The sequence below is a fragment of the Pteropus alecto genome, unplaced genomic scaffold (genome assembly GCF_000325575.1).
Source record: "Pteropus alecto unplaced genomic scaffold, ASM32557v1 scaffold164, whole genome shotgun sequence".
Lineage (NCBI taxonomy): Eukaryota > Metazoa > Chordata > Mammalia > Chiroptera > Pteropodidae > Pteropus > Pteropus alecto.
In genome coordinates, this window is record NW_006439568.1 from 24,494,563 (window position 1) to 24,515,401 (window position 20,839).

Consider the following 20,839-nt stretch of genomic DNA (forward strand, 5'->3'; position numbering starts at 1 on the left):
CCATGAATGAAAAATTTCCGAGGCTGAGTGGTGAGCACATGAGAGTTCATTAGACTATTCTACTTTTGTATGTTTGAAATTTTTTGTAATAATTTTTTAAACTACACTCTAAAATCATCTAATATAATAAAACAGGCTATACCGAATTTTACATTCTCTAATCACTTAAAGTAGGTATCGATAAAGTTCACAGAGCTGACAAGAGGAAACATATTTTGAAATCCTACTTCTTTGTACTCTACTGGCTTTCAAGAAATTTTTAGATTTCTTTCTTAGAAATTACAGTGTAGCTCTATTTAGTTTTCCATGGTAAAGTCTTCTTGTTTTAATGATTAGTAAGTAAACCAAATTACAGTCTTAGATTGTAAACTCTTGGGGAAAACAGGCCATATCTTATTTCTGCATGTTCCATTTATCTATATCTATCTATCTATCTATCTATCTATCTATCTATCTATCTATCTATCTATCTATCTATCTATCTATCTATCTATCTATCTATCTATCTATCTATCTATCTATCTGTCTGTCTGTCTGTCTGTCTGTCTGTCTGCCTGCCTGCCTGCCTGTCTGTCTATCTATCTACCTACCTACCTACCTATCTATGTATCATCATCATCTAGCTATCACATTTGTAAAGTATTAAGTGAAACTGATGGAAAGTCAAATGCATAGAAAGGGGAACCCAGAAGAACCAACCCTGAGACCTTGAAAGATGCAGTTAGAGAAGTCAAACTTTTCTGGGCTACATTATTAGAAGACGTGGGAAATAGTAGATAAATTAAGTCATAGAGTTTCGGGGAGTGAGAGTACTGATAGTGCATAAGATAGAGCAGTAGCTTAGTGTTAGCCTTTGTTTTTCTAAAGTAATTGTTTCTAACGCTGTGCTGCTTGCTCAAGATCCCTTTTCACTCCAGGCTCTCTCACTTCGAGACACCTCCTCGGGTATAATGGGGTATCCCCTGGCATGAACTTTTTGGAACTCCCTTCCAAAAGCACTTCTCATCAAATTCTTCTGCTGAAGACTTCTGGTGACTTTGCATCAATGACTAGAGTTTTCCACCTGAAATTTATGCTCTTCTTCATCTGGCTAAGAGAAACTTAACTGTTCTTCTCATCTGATATTCTCCAAGATGAGCTCTCTGCCCAATGAAATCATTCTCCTAACCATCACCATGGGGACACCTGCCTTTGTTCACATTATTTTTGTCACCAAGATTGCCCTCCTCTACTCCTTCCATCCATTTTGATACTATGATCACTGAATATCCAGCTCAAATTCACCTCTTCCATCTTTCTTATCTTCCATCTTATGACCTCCTAAAATTATTCGGCATGTGTTATTTATCTTAATATTGTACCAAAATTTTCCTTTTTATTGTCACTTAACTATTCTTGTGTTCATCTTCAAATCAATACTTGTAATCAGCAAACATTTACTGGATGCCAACTGTGTGCCAGGTGATAATGCGTGTTGTGGGTATATAAGCATGAATAAAATACTCTCTTGGTCCTCAATCCAGTTAAGTAGATAAAATACAAAGTATATTAACTTTAAAGTGAAAGTGTGCACTTTAAACCACAGCTCAAGGCAACAATATAAGAGACTTCATAATGCAGTGCATGACTAACTGCTCAATGGTATAAACAATGCCCTTTCCTGCTAGGCTACAGTCATACTGTAGGGCTTGCACCAGGTATGCCTTGGTCAAGATACTCAGTGGCTTCGGTGGAGCTGAAGCAGGCCAACTGCAAGAGAGAAGAGCAGAGGAAGCATATAGCTGTTCTGATGAGCAATTTTCACTAGTGTGGTATTGATGTGGATGTTACACATACCTATCTAGCATAAGCAGTCAAAGAATATTAAAGCAAAAGCACTGACTTACCCAAGTTAAAGAGGTAAGGGGCAGCCAACGCTATAATTCCCTGTGCAGCCTTTATCATTCTCAAATGTTTTCCTCCATTCTTGATTCCTTTGTTGTAGTCTGTCTCTTCTCACTGCTCTTTCCCTCTCCTCCAATATGATGTAAATTCCATAAGAACAGAGACCTGGTAAGTCCTTTTCATGTTCTAGCCTCAGTGTCTAGAGTGCCTGGTTTATAGGAGGCACTCGAGACATGCTTGTTAGTTGAATGAAGCTGTCTGCCTATTCAAATGAGGGCTATGGCCACAAACCAGAGAAGGCCCTTGTCAAGTCCCCAGTACGGTGATGTCTGCTCGCTATACAGTATCAATCTCTCCAAACATCACTGGCTCAGACTGTTTTCACTATAAAGGAGGCATCTTTTAATTAGGGAGAACAGGGGACATAGAACTCCTGGGTTGCACTATTCCATCTGGTGACTGAAAAACATATGAGTCCTGGGTCCAGAGGGTGAACCTTCACTTTACTTTACATCACCATTACTACTTTGTGTCCTGATCTTTCGTTCTTGGACCATTTTAGAAAAAAAGGCCTTTGGATATAGAGAAATGGAAAGTTTTAATTTAGTTCTGCTTAATGCCCTATGAGGTATTGGACAGAAATGAGCAAGAAGGAAAATATGTGAAATTCTGAGCCATCTGCATATTTGGTACTTCAATATAGAGTCTGAACTATCAGAGAAAAGACGAAAGATATTAAAATGTGATTTTAAAACAATTTGCTCTGTAAGGAAAGGACAGCTCAATTAAGCAATTATTATTAAAGTAACTAAGGTTATGGCTTTACTGTTTACAGATCTCTCCCACATTATCTTATTATTTCTATAAACTTAGACCCTACTTATTCATTCTTTGATTCATGGGAATTTCATTAAGGGTCAGACACCAATTCTCAAGCACTAGGAATTCTGAGGAATTCACAATCAATCACAATTGTAAGAAAAAGCTAAGCGCCATGAGATGAGATAAGCACAAGGCGTTAGGGGCATATGCAAGGGATACTTAATCCATGCTGATAGATATCAAAGAAGATTCACGAGAGAAGCAGAACAAAAGGCTGAATCACGGGTAAGTAGGAATTACCTGTTGAAGAAAAAGAATAAGGCAGGTCTGACGGCAAGGAAATGTGAAGACACTGGGTGTGCTAGGAACTTCATTTAGACCCTGTGTGAATGAGAGATGGACAGACAGGAGTGGAGGAGCCATGAGAGGGGAGGCTGCATACTAGCCAGAGGAGCAAGAAGAGCCTTGAATTCCATGCTGAGTAAAGGCATGGCACTCTGAAGACAATGGGGAGACACTGACGGATTTTAAATGAGGAAAGATGATCGGATACTGCAGCTACTCTTAGTTGCTAACCCAGTGAAAATTCTCATCTTCTTCCTAAAGAATCTCAATTTTTCTCATACATCAGGAGGTTACATTTTTCAGTGAAAACTGGGCCTTACCCTAGGCCAAGGAAGTAAAATTTGATCAATATAAGCTAAACTTGGTAATTCCACTCCATTCCATTGCCTGATTTAGCCATGGACAGATGTCATAATTTTGGACAATGAGACTGAGGAGAAATCTGCTTTGGGGCTTCTGGAAGAGATTCCCTGACTTTTAAAAAGGGACATCCTTCACGGACATTCTTTCTTCTATTGTGCGATGTGTGAAAATCCGTTGCTTGAAACAACCACAGCCATTTTGGGAGCACGATGGAAAAAGCCTAAAGACAAAAGTCAACATGCTGAGGATAGAAAAGTGGAAAGATGTAAAGAACTAAGGGCCTTGATGTGGTTGATAACTAAATTAAGCATTCTGTAACCACCCACTTTGGAGTTCTTTTTTTAAAAATCCCCTTACTGCCATTCTGACTTGGGTCTACTGTTTTATTTTGCAGCCCCCAAAAATCCCAATTAATACACTGATTTCCAATTTAGAAAGTTCACTGTAGCAGCAGTGAGCCAATTAGGTGAAAAAGGGCAAAGAATACAGGTCGGGATGTTAGTAGGAGCTGCTGTAGGAATCAGTGAGTACTAAGGAGACAAGGTCTACGGGGTATAGAGGGGGAAACAAGTTTAAGGAACAGAAGGGATTTGGAGTAAACAGGATTTGGAGATAGACCATCTGGTTGTATGCTCTAGATGAGTATGCAGTTTCTGGATGGTGGTCCCAATCCATGAGCTAGGGAACAGAAGAGGAGGAACACACATGGAGGCTTGGTGGAAATGATGCCATGTATGCTACCATACTCATTTTGCAGATGAAATAACCAAGTCTCACTCCCTAGACTGTGTAGTCTATGAGGATGTGGATCTTGTCTATCTTCTGTACTACTGATTCCCCTTTGCCATATTAATGATTATTAATAAGGACTAATAAGGATGCTTAATAATGAGTGAGGCTTAGAAAAAGTAAGATAGCACATGCAATTAGAAGTGGTAAAGTTAGAATACACAGTCAAGGCCTCTTAATTCTTTCCAGTACACTGTCTACCACATGCCAACAATATCAGAAAAAGGCTGACTCTCAGATTCTGAAGCAGAGGAGGAAACTCTTATTGGTAGATATGGAATAAAGATGTGCTCACTTCCTCGGGTTGCATTAAGAGAGTATTTAATTTTTTTTCCATTAATGTATATTTTATGGAATAATTTCTTTAAAAAGGACGTGTTCAAGGAAGATGCATGTAAAGATATCTGAGAACCATGGATTTTATCTCATTACTGACATATTCAGAATGAAATAGACTCCTTTCATTCTAACCTGGAGCTCATAATTGGAGAATCAGGCAAAAATTTAAGATTTGAAACCTCTCTACTATCTGAGTGAATAGAAACTAACCTAAATCCCTCTTACACTACTTTCAGTCATGCTCTGTATTGTCTTTGAAAGAGTCGGGATCAACTGTTTACCATTTTATGTGTGAGAATCATTAAATTACTAGAAGAATTTATTCAATAATTCTAATTTCTCTAGCCTCTCTAATTTGTATCATTCTTCCAATATTTTTTCCATCTTTATGTTTCTTTTCTAAGCATCCTTCATTTTCTCCACACTCTTAAGCTGAGGCACCCAAAGCTTGTTGAGAAAATAATTATTTCTATGTTTTTGTTTCTTCTCTCATGTTAGACTTACAAGAATGTTTTCCAAAATTAAACTAAGAGATACAGAGGAGGCAATAAGTAGAAACTATTGACCTTAACATCAAAGAATTGATCACTAGGTATGAGAAGCAGGAAGCACAAAAATTCCTAGCAATGTTAGTGTGTAATTCAAGGGTCAGATTGCAGACTATAGGAAAATGTTAGTGTGTAATTCAAGGGTCAGATTGCAGACTATAGGAGTGTTTTAGAAAGTTAGGAAAGCAATAGAATACCAGGGGCTGTTAAAGAACAATTCATGGACACTAATGAATACAGAATGAAACTTAAAGTGCATCTAGGATTTGGAGGGGAAGAATAGGAAGCAGTATGAAAGGTGAAAATGAGAGGAGGCTGAAGTACATAAAGATATCTGGAACAGAGAGTTTAAGTGGAAAATACATCTAAGATCCTTATTTTTTGAAATCCTCCCCCCACCCCAAACACAAACAAAGCCTTACATTTATGTTGATAGTTATTCTGTGCATTATGGATGTCATCTAGATAGATAAAAGACATCATATTTCCTCTCCAAAGCTGACCCTTTCATAAATTAATCTATTTGACTTCAAAAATGAATAAAAACCATGTTGAATTTTAATTCTATCTGTGTTCTTAATTAGTATTTCCGTACTGAATCTATAAGAAACATTAAAAAAAATTGGAGCCCAGTCATCAGACTACAGAAATTTGACAAGCCAAGTGCATGGTAGGTGCTCAATAGATATTTACTGAATAGGAAAGAAAAAGAGAAGGAAGAAAGGAAGGATGGAGTTTGGAGATATTATTTCTCATTAATTTTTCAAAAGTTAGGTGAGCAATTACTTAAATCATAACTTAATTAGTATTTTGAATCCTATCTTCAGGTTTAATTCATTATGATTTGCCATATCTTCAAGAATACAGGGTACATATTGGTATATTTTTATTTTCTTTTTCAGAGTAACTTCAGTTCTTCATCTTTTTCTAAAGGTCTGAAATTTTCAACAGGTAACAAGAGTTGTAACAATAGCAATTCCATTATTTCTTTTAGGAATAGCCCAAACTTGAAATATCAAAAGATAACTCAAGGGTAATAGGGGAAAACAGCAATAATTTAGTTTGATCTTACAATACTCTAAAGAAAATAAAGAATTCTAGGAAACATTAGTTGCAGTCTAAATGAACTACCAACTTCATATAAACCTTCCCGATCTACAAAGGTAGAAAGGGGAGTGGAACAAAGAATGTGAGAAGAAATAAGTCGTTATTTACAATAACAAACTCCTCTCCCCAGGGATAAGTTATTTTGGAGCATGAAATCCTTTACATAAGCAAGAACTGAGTAAGATAAACATTTCAGATGCTGTCATAGATTTGGAAGCCTATCTCAGCATTCCAGACTCCCCTGTGTTGTTGCATATTGTGGGAAAAGGGCCACCAGCTTTGAAACCAAAGTGGCCTGTTCTCAGGGTGACATCTGCATTTAAGAGCAGGATAGCCTTGGGCAAGTGATTTAGATCCTCTGTGTCAGTTTTTTCATCTGAGAAGTAGGGATAATCATATTTTATCTATTAGGATGGTTGTACTATTTAAAAAAAGAGAGGGAAAAAAAATGCAAAAAGCCTAAGTGTCTGCTAAATAGCAGGAGCACAATAAATTGTAATTAGTATTAATTCTTAAGCAACCATAATGGGGCTCAAATTCCCCCACTCTACTGTGGCAAGAAGGAAAAGCCTCCTTACTTTGGTGAAGACAATCAAATCAACTTGTTAGTTCTAAACAGAACCACTCTTATGGAATATCTATATGGAAAGAATAAAGCTAGAGCCAATTCTCAATTATCCAATGCAACAAAAGAAAGACATACAGCAGCCCCCCTTTATCCACTGTTTCACTTTCCATGGTTTGAGTTACATGAGGTCAACTTCAGTCCAAAAATATTAAATGGAAAATTCCAGAAATAAACAATCCATAAGTTTTAAATTGTGCACTGCTCTGGGTAGCATGATGAAATCTCACACCATACTACTGGGATATAAATCATCCCTTTGTCCAGTGTATCCACGCTATATACACCACCCACCTGTTAGTCACTTAGTAGCCACCTCAATTATTAGATCAGTTATCAAAGAAAGAGAGAAAGAGAGAGAGAGAGAGAGACCATATTTACATAACTTTTATTAGAGTATAAGTATATTGTTATAATTTTTCTATTTATTATTGTTGTTAATCTCTTACGGTACCTAATTTATAAATTAAACTTTACCATAGGTATGCATGTACAGGAAAAAACATAGTATATATAGGGTTGTGTCCTATCTACAATTTCAGGCGTCTACTGGGGGTCTTGGAATGTATCCCCCACAGATAAGTGGCGGGGGGCAGGAATACTGCCCCTGAAAAGAGAGAGTACACGTTTTTTGGTTCTACTTCTGTCTTTCGTTTCAGCTCCTCACCTCCCCTCTAACCACCCCCAGTCTTCACTCTAATTAACCCACAATCTTTCAGTCTTTCCCTCACATCTACTATCCAACAAACTTATTTAGCTTTTCTCAAAATTTAAGAAGGTTCCTACTGAAAATGTACAGGTTGGGAAAAATCTAAAATTTAAACAAGTCATTCTATACAACATAAAGGGCAGACTCCCTCTCACTAGGCCTTGACCATGATTAAAAATGACATATATGAAGAGAGTCTCGGATCTGTTCACATAATGCAAAGAAGTGTAAATGGAAATGTTGTTTTAAAATATTTCAAAATATGGTTAAAATATACACAAACTATTGGAGAGAATTCAGGTCCTTGTATTAGAATAAAGGAAAGCTTCCTCTATTTTTAGTTATGTAAGATTATTATAAACCTTTAAATCTAAAATATGCTTTAAAAATGTATAATATATCAAGAGTAAACTTTTAAAAAATCTCAAATCCATGTAGCATGCTGTTGGTGAAACCTACTTTGCAGGCTGAAAAAAAAAGCTAGAGTGGAGTGGATATAGAGAGACACTTTTTTAAAAAAAAATCTGTGAAATGTTTGGTAGCCACAGAAATGGTTCTGGAAACGGTAATATTAAAAGTATTTAAAGGCTGAACATCCTATTTGCATAATACAGATACAGAAGAATTTGCAAATGGATCTTTTAACAATGATTTTAGTTTTAAATATAATGGTGTTGAAGGATAACCCTCAGGTTGGAGATGCTTAATATCATCAATAACCCCTTCCCATGACAAGTCTGGGGGAAATTTGTGAAGAAGTACAGGTGTGCTTTCTTTAAGACTGTTCCAGGTACTAGTCCTGTAACCTCCTCAGGCCTATTCCTATTACATAAGTTCATCCTTGCCCAGGACTTATCTTAAAAATATCAATCTGATAAATTAGTAAATTAGTTTATGGTCGAACTCCTTACGTGAGTCTTTGCATTAGAAAAAAAGTGATTAGCAGTAAGTATCTCACCCTCAAAGAACAAATCTCTACTGGCAGAATTTCAGATACCACTGTATTTGGGTAGGGGACGATTTGAGTCAGAGAAGATTCCCTAGCGCAGGACTAGAAGTTTATTAATAATAATAATCGCCTCCTACTCTATTTCTCTAATTTTTATCGTGAGATCACTTGTACCACAATTACCAAAGACACCCATTAAAACAAACAAACAAACAAACAAACAAACAAAAACAAAGAAAGGGCTTTCTAGGCCCAATCCCAGAATCGTTAAATCAGAATCTCTGGAAATGAGGGGAATTTATAATTTAGAAAGCGAAGACAGATGAGTAAACAAATATAAATGAATATTATTCTTCCAAGTTTGGAAATCAACAGATTATACATTATAGACAAAAGCTTAGGGTTCCCATGCATTGATTGGTCTATCAGTATTCATCGTGGCATGCAAAAATAGAAATTTTATTTCAAATTGATAGCAGTATATTAGGAACCCCAACTTTATCTTTTGGTCTTACCAGGAACACCAGCTTGGATCCAGAAGTTAATGTCTGTCCCTTCTCCAGCACTAAAGACCTGTGTGATGTTGATAGGCTGCAGCAGGCTCATGACCTCCTTTATGATGGCCCTGGCCTTTTCACTGCCAGTGAACTGTAGCCCAGAGGGTAAGAAGGTTCCCAAGTCAGACTCCATCACCAGGCTATATTTGGAAATATTTGCCTAAACAAAAGAGAAAAGTTTAGTTTATTTCTATTGCTTTTTTGCTTTCTCCTTGGGAACTATCAACAACAATAATCAAATACTTTATCTCTTCACCAGTTCTTGCCAAAACACGTCTTGCTCTGCCTGATTTAGGGTCTGGTCTGCCTATTACCTAAACTGTTCTGAGATGCACAATTACTCATCCTGGGATTTGCCAAACTCAAGTTGACTTGGAAGGATTAAAAAATACAATGAAAATATAAAGCCTCATATTAAAGTTACTCAATGATTTCTACTAGCCATAATATTCTTTCAGCCAATTTTCTTAAGTGCCTACTGTGTACCAGGATGCAATTATTCCTATATAGTGGGGGATCTCCAGATAGTATTCATGGTTTCAAACAAAAGAAAGTATGCTTATTTCTCTGCATCTCTCTCTCTAAATAAATATTCTTATGTTAATTGTGAGTTCTGCCTAATCTTAAAAGCATCAGACTTACAGTTTGTCTTGGGTTTCTGATGTTGTTGTTCATCAGAAGGGAGGGAGGTAATAGAACAACACAGGAAATACTGCTCTCTCTGTTGTACAACCATATCACCATAAACTTTGGCGACTCTTCCAGGCTGCTAGTTTTCAAACTCTTTCTGAAAAAAGCCTAGTAAGAAAGCATGCAGTGATTTTACCACTGCAAGAGCTTAGGATATAAGAAGCTCTCGTAGGGGTGCACAGCTAAATTGTGACACTAACCTAGGACTTAGAAGCTCGAGGTCCTTCAAACTGGACTGGCCATCTGTTTCCCAGGAGCCATCTACTTCTTAAAGACTGGCCACCTACTACCAACAACTACTCCATTGAGCTATTCCCAAACTATTCTTGGATGGCACTGTATTTGTTCCTCACTATTAACCTAGTAAAAATCAATAATAACATTTGTACAGTGGTTCCAGAGAGCTTTCACATTTGTAATCTCCTTTGATCTTCTTCCATAACCCATGAAGTACACAAAGCAGCTTTATAGAAAAGGAACTGAGGATCAGCGAGGTCAAGTGATTTGCTCAAAGTCATGCAGTTGAAAAATGGGAGAGCTGGGTCTGAAACCCCTTGCTTTCCAGAACTCCACACTGCCACTGATAGATAGCATGGAGTAGAGGGACAAGCAACCCTTCTGAACTAGAATGATTTTTCATTTACGTAACAACCCGAGGGCTATACATGTTTTGTTTTTGGTTTTTTCTTTTTCTAAAACAGATTTCTTTTTACAATAATTTCCTAAGCACTGCCATGGAAGTGTACTGTTGTTACATGGGCAAAAGCAGTAGCAGGTTCTAACGGAGGATGTTGCCAGCATTTATAGGATGGAACAGGGTGGCCCTGGGATACCAATGTTTTGTGGTATTGTTGTTAATGATGAGAAAGTTAACAAAGCAGAAGCCTGCTCATATTTCTACTCTCACTTCTAAGGAATTTCTGTCTTCATGGTAGTTTTCAGAGAAAGACCCAAGGCGTTTATAATAGAATATGCCACCTCAGTTTTCCACTGTGGCTACTACATGATAGTAGCCTCATTAGTGTTAATAAATGCAAAATATTTGCATTAATGCCTTATACTCAGGGCTCGTTTAACTAGCACATTGATGCTAGGTCCGCAGGTTGACATGTCCTAACCTTCTCCCGTTGTATGCCCTGCTTCCAACCTCCCTTAGCTCTCTCTGTCACCTGTAAAAAAGAGGACAGAAACATCACAACATATCTACAAATGAAAACAGAATTGGGTAATCTTATATATGAGGGTTCCCATAGTGCAGGCATATCTCATCCTTCTAACAAAAAAATTAGGCAAAGTGTTCCGAATTATGTACTATTTAGGTTAAAAGTGGAGCTAGGTGGCAGTTTGGCTGTCAGACCCAACACTAATGAGCTGCCTAATGAGGTGGACACAGAGCTAGACCTGCTCCATTCTATTCCTGACTCAGCAACTGACATGCTGTCCTGCCAAGGGGGACGACTGCCTTTCTCCTTCTATCCCCATGTCATGTCACGTTGGCCTTTGGCTTCTCCATCTGCAGGTTGGGACAAATGCTCTTTTCCAAAGCTTGAATAATGAGCCCGAGAATATGCAGCTTTGCACACCTTCAAAGAAAAGACTTTTGTGGACCAAAGTGAAAGTGATTGCATGAGTTGAACTTGACAGGATGCCTAAGAAAATGTGCATTAAGAGCTTCCTAGCACTCTTCGACTACAAATGAACAGATGTCCTACAGATAGGGGACTCCACAGTTTGTGAATGCCTCTGTGCAATGTCACAGAATGTTGATAGGAATGTAGAGGATAACCTAGATAAAGGAGCTTTCAAAGGTGCTGTAGGCTATGTATGCGACAGCCAGGTTAGCAGAGAGATAAAAGAGTTTGAGCTTTGGAATTATTCAGACTGGATTTGATCCTCAGATTAACCAGTCATTGACTTTGTGACTTTGGCCAGACTGCGTATCCGCTCAGTATCTTCCTCCATGAAGTGGGTACCCAGTTCATGGAGTTGTAAGAAAGAATGCATTGTTAAAAGCCTGCTGTATAATTAGCACTTGATAAACAACTGTTGTTACGGGTCTTAGCACTAAGTATTAGTACCTCTCACATTTTCAAGGATGATGTCCATTTAAACCACCTGTTAGTTTCTCACAATGATGATTGGCAGCATTTTTGCAGTGCTTCCTACACACCAGATGCTGTATGAAATGCTTTCCAACTTACCCTATGTAATGCTCACATTCTGTAAGTGCTTTTACAGTTCTCATTACTCAGGTGAAAAAAAAAGTGCTTAACTAGCTTTCCCAGGCCATCTAGTTAATAAGTGGGGCAGCCAGAATTCAAATGCAGAGGTCTGCCCCACATGCCTGTGCTCGGAACACCACTTCCCCCATTGCTCTGTCTCCTGAAGCTTACCTCCAGGTGCCATGCAAATCCTCACTTTTAAATACAGAGACTGTAGTTACACAAATGTATAGAGTTTAAACATTTTTTTATGATCATAGTAGAAGGTCTACTCCAACAGAAGTTATTGACTTTGCTAATAAAGTTAATTAAGCAAAAAGAATGAAACAAAAACAAAAACAAAAAAACTTGCTCTATAATTTCCTTACAACTAGAAATAAAAAGCCTGAAATAATAAAACATCTTTTCAAGCTGAATTAAACAGGATGTACAGATGTCAGTAAACCAGAATTCTGGCATAGGTAGAGACATGTTTGATTGTTATTCATGCAGAATTTTATTAGCTGATGCTAACACAATGGCAGCATTATATTGTTTTCTATTTGTACATAAAGATCTCCATATGTTTCCAATAAAGAACTAAAGAAACAAACCACCCATCATCCATGACACTGCTTTTTCCTCCTCATTTACAGAGTCATTGTCTAATTGTTAGCACATGGTGAAGAAGCTAGGAAAACAAAATGTCTCTGCACACAGAAACCAGGTCACTGGGCTGCTAGACCTACTGCTTCTCGGGAAAGTGTTTGTTGTCACAAATATCCGTGTTCCTTACCATGCCATGAGTAATTGGGGATACAGTGTAGATTCGAAAAGCTGATTATAGCTAGTGACAGCAAAGCAGATTCATGCTCATTTCACTCAACTCATTTTAGCACATATAACAAGATATTCGTCCTCTTGTTTATAGGGTGTAAGAAGAAACCTCCTTCTAGAGACTGAATGCTTTATTGCTGAGATAAGCAGCACTGGTTGAGACAAGCTAAGGCTTACAGATGAGGAGGTTGAGCAGTGCAAAGATAAATCCAATTTGCTATCTTAATGAAGAGGAACATCTCTTTATTAGGAGCCATGGAGACTGTCTTTCATTGCCATGCAATGTACATAAAGCGATGCGAAGAAATGCTCCCAGGAATTCTCCTAGGTTGCGATCATTGGATTTGATTAGTTAACACCTGCTCAGAGTTGAGGATTCATTAACTGTACTGTGCTAGAATCATATCCTATCATATTTATTTTTCTTTTTTAAGGGTCAGTTCATTCTGCCAAAGAACAATTTGGTAACTATTAGCATTCTTTGGGTACAATGCAAGATTAAAAAGAAGAAAAGTGTTTAAAATACACTGCATGTTTTAAAATGCTTACTCCCTAATATAAACACAAAGATGATATTTGTATTCTTTGCTTTTATAAAATTCCAGGCAATTCTTCTTCAGAAATGTAAACCCAAGTTCAACATTTCCTCTCCCTCCAAACTTGGCTTCTTCTTTGTTTTAAAGCTTTTATTTTCTCATAACCTAGGTAACATGTCTTTGGTTTTGACCTAAAGTGACACTGCAGTCCCAAAATCAAATGGCAAGAAATAGAGACTCCCAGTTATTCAAATTAATCATGTAGCCTCCTCAATTCCATCTTCAAAGAAGTAAACCCTGCCCTGACACCAAGCAATCAGTCTCAGGACCACTGTCCTGCCCCAGTAAATGTTAATATTTTACAGATGATGGTGGTGATGCTGTTTGGTCAGGTGGTGGGCTCAAAAGAAGTTCTCAGAAGCAAATCATCTAATGATACTTTTTGCTGAGTTGTTGCAGTCATCTCTTCCAGCTGTGCCAGTGACCCTTGAATTCTCAGTTCAAGGGGTGAAGCTAGCAGGGGAGGGGTTTCTTCACAGAACTTCAGTTCAAACAGCTGTCACGATTGGGTGATAGGTAAAGAGATATCTACCCGCTGTGCAAAGCCAAGAATAGGTTTTACTTTCTGATCAGGTCTACCCTGAAGTTCAGACTTTTATTTCTGACAACATTCAGTTTTGAGCAACCTTGGGTACCCAAGGGAGAGCCAGGAAAGAGATGACGGCAAAGTAGCATGCCATAAGTTATTTTTATTTGACAGCTAAACTGGCTGCAGTTTAGGGAAATGGACAGTGTTGGGTACGGTACTTCAGTACTAATATTGCAGACACCTATTTTAGTTTAGCCACCATTCAGCCTGGAGATGGGAACAGAATAAATGAATTCTAGAGATCTCTTTCCAGCCCTATCATTCTCTATGTGTGTACAGAAGGATTCTGTTGTAAGACAAACCTGTGTTTTCAGGCAATCCAATTTTTACAGTGTTGTCTGAAGCATTCTAGATCTCAGTGAATTCTCTTCTTGAGCTGGTTAAAGTCCATAGATAGCCCTTAAACTTACTGAAAACACATGATCCCTCTATAAATGTCACTATGGTAACGCTAGTGATCCAGAGACTGAAAATGTGGCATACACACAGGCTGAAAGAAATAAAAAATTTATTTATATTACCTAGGGAAAATGACTGTATTCACATTTCTTTTAGGAAAGGAAAGGAACCCACTATTCAAGATATTTGGTAGATATAAACTTAAAAAAGGTTTACATGGTAAGTTAACATTCTTCTGTTTTTATTTTATTCCTGTATGTTGAAGCAGCATAATCAATAGTTAGAATCAGTGGAACTCAAGGTCTCCAAAATTAAATTTTGATTCCTTTACTATAATACATTGGTTAGTTTAATGTTACTAGTTTCATATGCATTTCAATATTGCAGTTGTAGAAGAGAAATCTCCAACACCGTTGGCTTTGTGAAAGCAGCCTTCTCTGCCTTTTTCATTCTCTATCCCTCTCAATCCCCCACTCCCTCATGTCAGTCTATTTTCTTATATCCCCTACACTCCCATTCTTCCCAGAGCTCAAAATGTAGAACTAAATTGCCCAAACGAGGAGCCCTTCCTTCAGCTGGCCTTCCTTCTCTGACACTGTTACATGCTAAATAAGCATAAAGATACGTTTCTTGTTTTTAATGGGGCTGTTTTACCAGCCAAGACAGTGGCTTACTTCTAATCCCCTTCTCTTGTCTGGGAAGAAAATTTAAGTACTTCTCTAAGGTTATAAGAGACACCTGAGTTCATCTTCTCATCACTACAGTGGTTAGGTTATTTCTTTTAAAAATACAGTACTTATTTTCTTGATCTGCAAAATTAGGCTACTCTATATTCAAAAACCAAAATATTCACTCAATCTTAGGGCATATCTTAATAAAACACAATTAATCATTAATTCTCTTTTCTTTATAGCCTACAGACAAGCACTTACAGCATTTTTGGCTTATGACAATATCTTCATATGCTTTACTTGATTAAGCATTCTTTACTTATATTAGTAAAGATTCTAAATACAGTTTTAGAAGTAATTCTATTTTCTTAAGCATGCCTTCCCTTCATTCCTCTCCAAAGCACAATAATGGGTCTGAAACATCATGAAAAATAATAATACCCAAATATGAGTTTCAAGGCTCTTGGTCTACTCAAGTGATTTCATGCCCTATCTCTCCCCTAGCCTTCCATGTCTAAATGCAAAACCCTTATTTAATATGCTAGGCTGTTGTACTTTATTCTATTTGTTTTTTTATACTTACCTTGCTCCTGAAAGAATTCAAGGCTTCCTTTAAGAAAATATCCTAATACCATATTTAAAAAACATGTAAACTCTCAAGAACCAAGAAAATGCCATGAAAGCAGGGATCAAATCTGTGTGGATCTCTGCCATATTTCCAGCCTAAATAACAGAGCCCAACACATATTAGGTGATCAATAAATGTTTGTGGAAAAAGAAAGTCACACCAGAAAAATTTGACACAATACCCAAATTTAGGATGTAAGTTAGCTCTAGCATCTACTGCCAAGGTAAGAGGAATTGATGTATTACAGAGATCTCATTATCAAGGAAAAGAAAGAATACCATGAGCTCTTGAAAAAAGCAATAATTTTTCCAGAATTCAATTCTAAAAGGAATTATTACATGGCTCTTTACATGAGGAACATCGAAAAAATAACGAACAGCGTCTCCAATAACAGTTCTACAAAAGAGGCAGAAACACTTTTCCTGACACTATTTTCTAAATATTAATCCTAAATGAAAGCAAAAGGCAAAATATTGTCGAATTTCAGTAAAAGTGTTTGTTTTTACAGGGAGTAAACTGTATTTATTCAACAGTTACTGAGATAGAAACAGAGGAATAGGGTGACCATTTATCCCAGTTTACCCTGGGAAGTACTAGTTTATATCCTTTGTGTGGTCATTAAGAGTGCCTCCTTTCTCTCATAAATGTTTTCTGGTTTTAATAATAAACTACACTGCCAATCTACCTATGAAGGAATTTGTATATAAAAATGACTAAGAGGGGACTGGTTCCTTATGAGAGGGAAAGATTAATAGCAGAGGTAATAACTGGTTGTTATATTAAATGTGATGAACTTTATGAAAGAGACATGTACAAATAAAGAGGGGGCCAACTATTGGAAAAAATGGGGAGCGATTGATAGAGGTCATGTTTGACCTAAGTGAAGGCCCTCCATTGGAAGTTCTCCAATGAGAACAGAGATCTTCTTAGTTCATTAGTGGATTCCATAGGGCCTAGCCAAGAGGCATTTGAAAATACTTGTCAAATGCAATAAATGATACCATTCTAAGCACCCAAATAGTATTATCCAGCTATATAGCTTTCTAAGAGTGGACCAGAGCTTAGACAATCTCTAAAAGAATAAAAATAAACATGTTTTATAGAGTATCTGACTCTCAAATATCAATTGCCCTTCCTAGAATTTTTTTAAGAGTTAGAAAAAATTCAAGACTGAGATCACTAGTGAGCATTAAATGGCAAACATTTGATGAAGCAGCATCTTATACTTTCTTCTCTTGGCTTCTGGGACCTCACACTCTTGGCTCTCTTCATGCCTCACAAGATACTCCTTCTCATTTTCCTAGGTTAGTTTTCTTATATACCTGATCTCTAGACATTGGAGTGAACAAAAACAGTCTAGAGTCCTTGTCTTTTTCTCCGTCTACACTCTCTCTGTTGGTGCTCTCATCCAGCCTTATGGTTTTAAATAAACCTAGATAGTGATGAGTTGCCATTCATATTTCCATGCTTCTGTCCTGAACTCCAGATTCATATGCAACAGCTATTCAGCATCTGTACTTAAACATCTAATTGTGTATTAGTTTCCTATCGCTGCTGTGATAGGAAATTTAGTGGCTTAGAACAACACACATTATTATCTTATAGTTCTGTAGGTCATAAGTCTGAATGAGTTTTACACTGCTAAAATCAAGGTGTTGACAGAGCAAGTTCCTTCTGGAGGTTCTATGAAAGAATCTGTTTCCTTGCTTTTTCTAGTTTCTAGAAGCTTTCCCCATTCGTTGACTCATGGCTCCTCATCACATTCCCTTTTTTCCTCCTGCTTCTGTCATCACATTGCCTTCTTCCACCTGAGGTTCAACTCAGTAAACAGCAAATCTATCCTTTTAGTTTATGAGTCTAAACATTTTGACAGACAAAAATTCTTGACTCCTCTCTTGCTTTTATGTCTAAAATGCAATCTTTCAGCAAATCCTGTTGGCTTGATTTTCAAAATAGACCTACTCTCCAACAACTTCTTACTAGCTACATTGTTCTCACCTGGGGGACTAGGGGGGACTGGGTGAAAAAGGTGAAGGGTTTAAGAAAAAGAATTCATAATTATAAAATAGTCATGGTGAAGGGGAGGTGAAATATAGCATAAGGAATATAGTCAATAATATTGTAATAACAATATATAGTGCCAGGTGGGTACTAATCAGGGGGATCACCTTGTAAATTATATAAATGTCAAACCACTATAATGTACACCCGAAACTAATATTAAATAACATTGACTGTCTACTCTAATTGAAAAATAAAAATAAAAAAAAAAAACTGGTTATAAGGATCTTCAATGAACTTACGGGAAGAGTAGATGAACTCAGCCAGAACGTTAACAAAGAGATAGAAAACATAAAAGTGGAGATAGAAAATAAAAAAGAACCAGTCAAAAATGAAGAATACAATAATTGAAATGAAGAATAACATAGGAGGAATCAATAGTAGATTGGATGAAGAAGAGGATCAAATCAGCGATTTAGAAGAGAAGGTAGAAGAAAACACCCAATCAGAACAGCAACAAGAAAAAAATCCAAAAATATAAGGGTAGTTTAAGGAGCTGCTGGGACAACATCAAGGATACCAACATTTGCATCACAAGGGTACCAAAAGGAGGAGCAAGCAAAGAATTGAAAACCTATTTCAAGAAATAATGGCAGAAAACTTCCCTGATCTGGTGAAGGAACATCTAATTGTGTATTAGATGTAGACATACAAGCCCAGGAAGTACAAAGAGTCTCAAACAAGATGAAGCCAAAGAGGCCCACACCAAGACACATCATAAGTAAAAGGCCAAAGTTAAAGACAAAGAGATAATCTTAAAAGTAGCAAGAAAAAAGCAATTAATTACCCATAAGGAAGCCCTCGTAAGATTGTGAGCTGATTTTTCAACAGAAGGGAGTGGCACCAAATATTCAAAGTGATGAAAAGCAAGGACTTACAATCAAGATTATTCTACCCAGCAAGGCTATCATTTTGAATTGAAGGATAAAGAGCTTCCCAGACAAGATAAGGCTAAAGTTCATTACCACCAAACCAATGTTATAAGAAATATCAGAGGGACTTCTTTAAGAAGAGAAAAATAAATGATCAAAAATATGAATAATAATAAGGCAATAACTACATATCTATCAACAATTATTTTAATTATAAATGGATTTAATACTCATATCAAAAAGATAGGTGGCTGAATGAACAAGGAAACAAGACCCTTACACATGTTGCCTAAAAGAGACTCAGTACAGATTGAAAGACACACACAGACTGGAGGTGAGGGGATGGAAAATATTTCATGAAAATGGGAACAAAGAAACAAAAAAAGCTGATGTAGCAATACTTATACTAGACAAAGTAGACTTTAAAACAAAGGCTATAACAAGAAACAAAGCAGGACCCAGTAATCCCTCTTCTGGGTATTTATCCAAAGAAACCAAAAACATATATTGTAAGGGACATGTGAATCCATATGTTCATTGCAGCATTATTTAAAATAGCCAAGATACGGAGGCAACCTTGGTGTCTATCAATGGATGAGTAAATAAAGAAGAGGGGGTACATATAAAATGGAATATTACTCAGCCATAAAAAAGAACGAAATCTTGCCATCTGCAACAACATGGATAAACCTAGAGAGTTTTGTGCTGAGTGGAGTAAGTCAGACAGAAAGACAAATGCCATACGATTTCACTCATGTGTGGAATGTAAAGAAGAAAACAAATGAACAAACAAAACAAACAAATTCATAGATACAAAGAACATTTTGATGATTGCCAGTAGGGAAGAGAGTTGGGGGCGGGGCTGGGTGAAAAAAGGGAAAAGATTAAGAAGTACACATTAGTAGTTACAAAATAGTCATGGGGATGTAAAGTATAGCATAAGGACTGTAGTCAATAATATTGTAATATCTATGTATGGTGTCAGATGGGCACTAGATTTATTGGGGTGCTCCTTTTGTAAGTTATATAAAGGTAAAATCACTATATTGTGATCACACCTGAAACTAATATAATGTTACATGTACACTGTAATTGAAAAATTAAAAAAATATATGAAAAGATGAGAACCATCAACATGTAAGACTTGCCAAAATAAAAAAACCATCGTTCATAAGAGGGGGATGAGCAATACAACTCAACTGCCAAGTGGGCATTTAAATAGAAATTTTAAAGTATAAAATGAATAAAAAAAACCTTATGCTATAGTTAGTATAACGTGAGACTAATAATACATAGTGTAATCAGTATTCTCAATTACAGAAGCTAATAAATGCATCTTGGGACTACTTAGAGCTTTAATAATTGCTTCTCATACTTTGTAAGTTTTAAAGTATTCAGAAACAATTAAGGAAAATAATAAGCAGATGAAGCAATTTAGCTCTGAGAAGAGTTAAGCTAATTTAATAGGTATAGTTTAGATAAAAGGAAGCTAAGGAATTTAGCGATTACAGAAAAAAAAATCCAATAGGTACCTGTATTGAGCTGAGGGAGGTATAGAAAAATAATTTCCCTCATCTGAGAATAGTAATAAGCAGCCATAGTAATCACTTAAAGGTAGAAGAAGAAAATAACTACAGTAGAAAATAGCATGCATTGGAAATAATGATCATTCTGGGAAACCACCTGAGGATCACTAAGGGAAGAGAGAATGCAAAAATGCTGGAGGCAGTCGGTCAGGCACACAGACCCCTCCCCAAATTGCTCTATGAATATATTCATTTTTCATCAAGGGTTTCATTGGTATTTGAAGAAAGTACAGGTGATTAAGGTAACAATCCTGAGGGAGTTGTCAGCCTGAGTAGGGTGAATATTGAATTCTCATTTCAATATTGATTGTCGATGGGGAGCTAGTGACAATCTTAAAAGTAGCAAGAAAAAAGCATATGTTACCCACAGTAAGCTCTCATAAGACTCTGATGTACAGACGCTAATGTTATTTGCCACCCCTCTTGGCCATTTCGGTGAAAAATATTAGGCAAGTCATTTAATTACTATGGGCCTCAGTTACTCATTTGTACAATGGGAATAATAATAGTTATCTTGCAGGTATATGCTAAAGCAGGAGTTCTTAAACTGGCATTCCTTAGGGGTTCATAGACTTGGAGGTGGTCTGTGAACTTGTATGGAAAAAAATTATTTTCATTAACCTCTAAATTTAGACTTTCCTTCAATTATGAATGTAAGTAACAAACCACAGT

General features: G+C 36.8%; 1 protein-coding gene across 3 annotated transcripts in view; it reads right to left on the reverse strand.

Annotated features, from left to right (window-relative positions):
• The window catches only part of CPQ (carboxypeptidase Q), a 344,157-nt gene that overhangs the window by 66,592 nt on the left and 256,726 nt on the right, over positions 1 to 20,839 (reverse strand). For 2 of the 3 annotated variants that reach the window (XM_025050147.1, XM_025050148.1), the window contains one exon: positions 8,996 to 9,197. In XM_025050147.1, the coding sequence (XP_024905915.1) occupies positions 8,996 to 9,197 (202 nt within the window). Of the gene's footprint in view, positions 1 to 8,995; positions 9,198 to 10,788; positions 10,897 to 20,839 lie in introns of those variants that run through there. The other variant, XM_025050149.1, reaches the window with a different exon arrangement.